The sequence below is a fragment of the Nannospalax galili genome, unplaced genomic scaffold (genome assembly GCF_000622305.1).
Source record: "Nannospalax galili isolate Female #2095 unplaced genomic scaffold, S.galili_v1.0 scaffold328, whole genome shotgun sequence".
NCBI classification, from domain to species: domain Eukaryota; kingdom Metazoa; phylum Chordata; class Mammalia; order Rodentia; family Spalacidae; genus Nannospalax; species Nannospalax galili.
Window position 1 is genome coordinate 954,968 of NW_008358342.1, and position 2,706 is coordinate 957,673.

Sequence of the window (2,706 nt, forward strand, 5' to 3'; positions counted from 1 at the left end):
ATGGCTCAGAGATTAAGAGCACTGACTGCTCTTGCAGAGGACCCAGGTTCGATTCCCAGCACCCACATGGCAGCCACGAACTGTCCTTGACTCCAGTTCCAGGGAAATCTGAGGCCCTCTTCTGATCTCCGTGGCACTGCACGACACGGGTGCACTCATATACATGCAGGCAATACACTCATATTTTAAAAAAAAAAAAAAAAAAAAAGTAAAATTAAATTAAAATTTTAAACAACTAAAAAGGAACTGGACAAGAAAACACGGAGATAAAGTCTTTGCTTTGGGATGAGGGTATGGCTCAGTGGTAGAGTACTTAGCATGTACCAGGCTCTGGGTTCTAGCCCCAGCATCACCTACCCCCACCCTCCAAAAAAAGAAAAAGAAAATTGCTTTTCTCTGTTGGATGAAAAAAGAAGATGATTTAGAAAACAGTATTAGTGGTGCAGCATGTGCTTAATGTGTGCAAGACCCTTGGTTTAATATTCAGCAACAACAACAAAGAAAAGCTTTCTTTTATTTAGTGGGGCAACTGAAAGTAAACATATTTTGTGTTTGTGTATTTTCTCTGTTTTACAAGTGTCTATTAATGGAGGAAGAAGTATGAGCATATTTTATAGTTCTATAGCAACACAAAATAAAGATGTTAAGAGTTTAACAGGTCGCTTAAGAATTCAATAGTTGCCCAGCATGGTGGTGCACACCTTTAATCGGAGTACTCTGGGGAGGCAGAGACAGGCGGATCTCTGCGAGTTCAAGGCCAGCCTGGTCTGAATTTAAGAGGCAAGAAGAATAGAAACTATTACCTGTTTTTTTTTAAGAACTTCTTGAACATCATGAGATTTAGACCCTGAACAAAGTTTTGAAGGTGCCTTTAAGTTTGAGGAGCTGTAAATTGTTTTTGGATGGCCTGGAGTTGAAAATATCTAAAAAATACAAAGAAACATGTGATTATATTAAATGAAATCTTTAAAATGCTTAAGATCATTTTTATAATGACTGTTTCTAAACAGGAGTTAAGTTAGGCCTAGAGAGATGACCAGTGGTTAAGAGCACTGGCTGCTCTTGAAGAGGGCCTGGGTTCAAATCACAGCACACATATCCCCAGTTCCAGGGGAATCCCATGCCCTCTTCTGACCTCTGCAGGCATTGCACAACATGGGTGCACTTATATACATGCAAGCAATATACTGATATACATAAAATACAAATAATAAAATATGGCTCAGCAATTAAGAGCACTGACTGCTCTTGCAGAGGACCCGGGTTTGATTCCCAGCACCCACACGGCGGCTACAAACTGTCCTTAACTCTAGTTCCAGGGGAATATGATGCCTTCTGCTGACCTCTGCAGCATTGCACGACACAGGTGCACTCATTTTTTATATATTTAAAATTCTCATCTATAAAAGCTAGTTCTTTATAAACACAATTGTTGCTCAAAAGATTAGAAAATATTTTTTAGTAATAACATTCTGTTTCTGAATATTATCCCACATTTTTCTTCCTTTTAAATTTTAATTATGAGAAAAAGAATAGCATCCCCTAACCCTTAGGATCTGATCCATCAGCTACCAACCTAACAACGCCACAAACTGTCAGCATCAGACAAAGCTGCTCCTGTAACTGTGACAGATCAAGATAAAAATCAAGATCATTCACCGGGTGTGACGGCACACGCCTGTAGTCCCAGCACTTGGGAGGCAGAGGCAGGCAGATCTCTGTGAGTTCAAGGCCAGCCTGATCTACATAGTGAATTCCAGGCCAGCTGGGGCTACATTTTTTAAAAAAAAAAAAAAAAAAAAAAAAAAAAAAAAAAAAAAAAAAAAATCAAGATCATTCCACAATCATGAAGAAACACTGCCAGAAATACAAATAACTTTCCAAACCATGAAAATTACTAAACAGCCCTTCCCAAAGAATAAAATATTTTAAAAACACAAAAAAAGGGACTAGAGAAATGGCTCTGAGGTTAAAAGCACTTGCTGTTCTTAAAGAGGACCCTGGTTCAGTTCCCAGCACCCACATGGCAGCTTACAACTGTCTGACCTCTGAAAGCACTAAGCACATACATGTTATACATACAGACAAAATATTTTTATTTTAAAAATAATTTTTGAAAATCCACAAAAACCAAAATCTTGTATCTCCAACTACTATAGTCTTATCATAAGCACCTTATTTTACCTATATTTCAGTTTTATCTCTAAAAGACAGATTCTTTCTCCCAACAAAACTACCACACCATCATAACACTTAAAAGCACCTCACTTCTTATTTTTAAATTAATTTACTTACTTTTCCAGATAGGTTCTCATTAGGAAACCAGGTTGGCACTGAATTTAGGATCTTCTTGTATCAGCCTCCTGAGTGCTGGGATTACAGGCATGCACTACCATACCTGGTATAATCATTCTTTCTTACCTTCACTTTGTGCTTCCCATTTGAACTGGAGCTATTAAAGCTCACATAATATAACTGGATATTTCTCTTTAAAGTCTCCTTAATAGTTAGGTTCTCTTTCCATTTCTTTTTCTTCCTTTAAAATTATTTAAGAAATCATGCCAGGCGTAGTGGCGCATGCCTTTAATCCCAGCACTCAGGAGGCAGAGGCAGGTGGCTCTCTTGTGAGTTCGAGGCCAGCCTGGTCTACATAGTGAGTTCCAGGACAGCTGGGGCTACAGGGAAACCCTGTCTCAAAAAGACCAA

General features: G+C 38.5%; 1 protein-coding gene across 4 annotated transcripts in view; it reads right to left on the reverse strand.

Annotated features, from left to right (window-relative positions):
* Rbm27 (RNA binding motif protein 27) overlaps positions 1-2,706 on the reverse strand; it is a 102,497-nt gene that overhangs the window by 23,210 nt on the left and 76,581 nt on the right. For all 4 annotated transcript variants that reach the window (XM_008821640.3, XM_008821638.3, XM_008821639.3 and 1 more), the window contains one exon: positions 804-923. In XM_008821640.3, the coding sequence (XP_008819862.1) occupies positions 804-923 (120 nt within the window). The remainder of the gene's footprint in view (positions 1-803; positions 924-2,706) is intronic.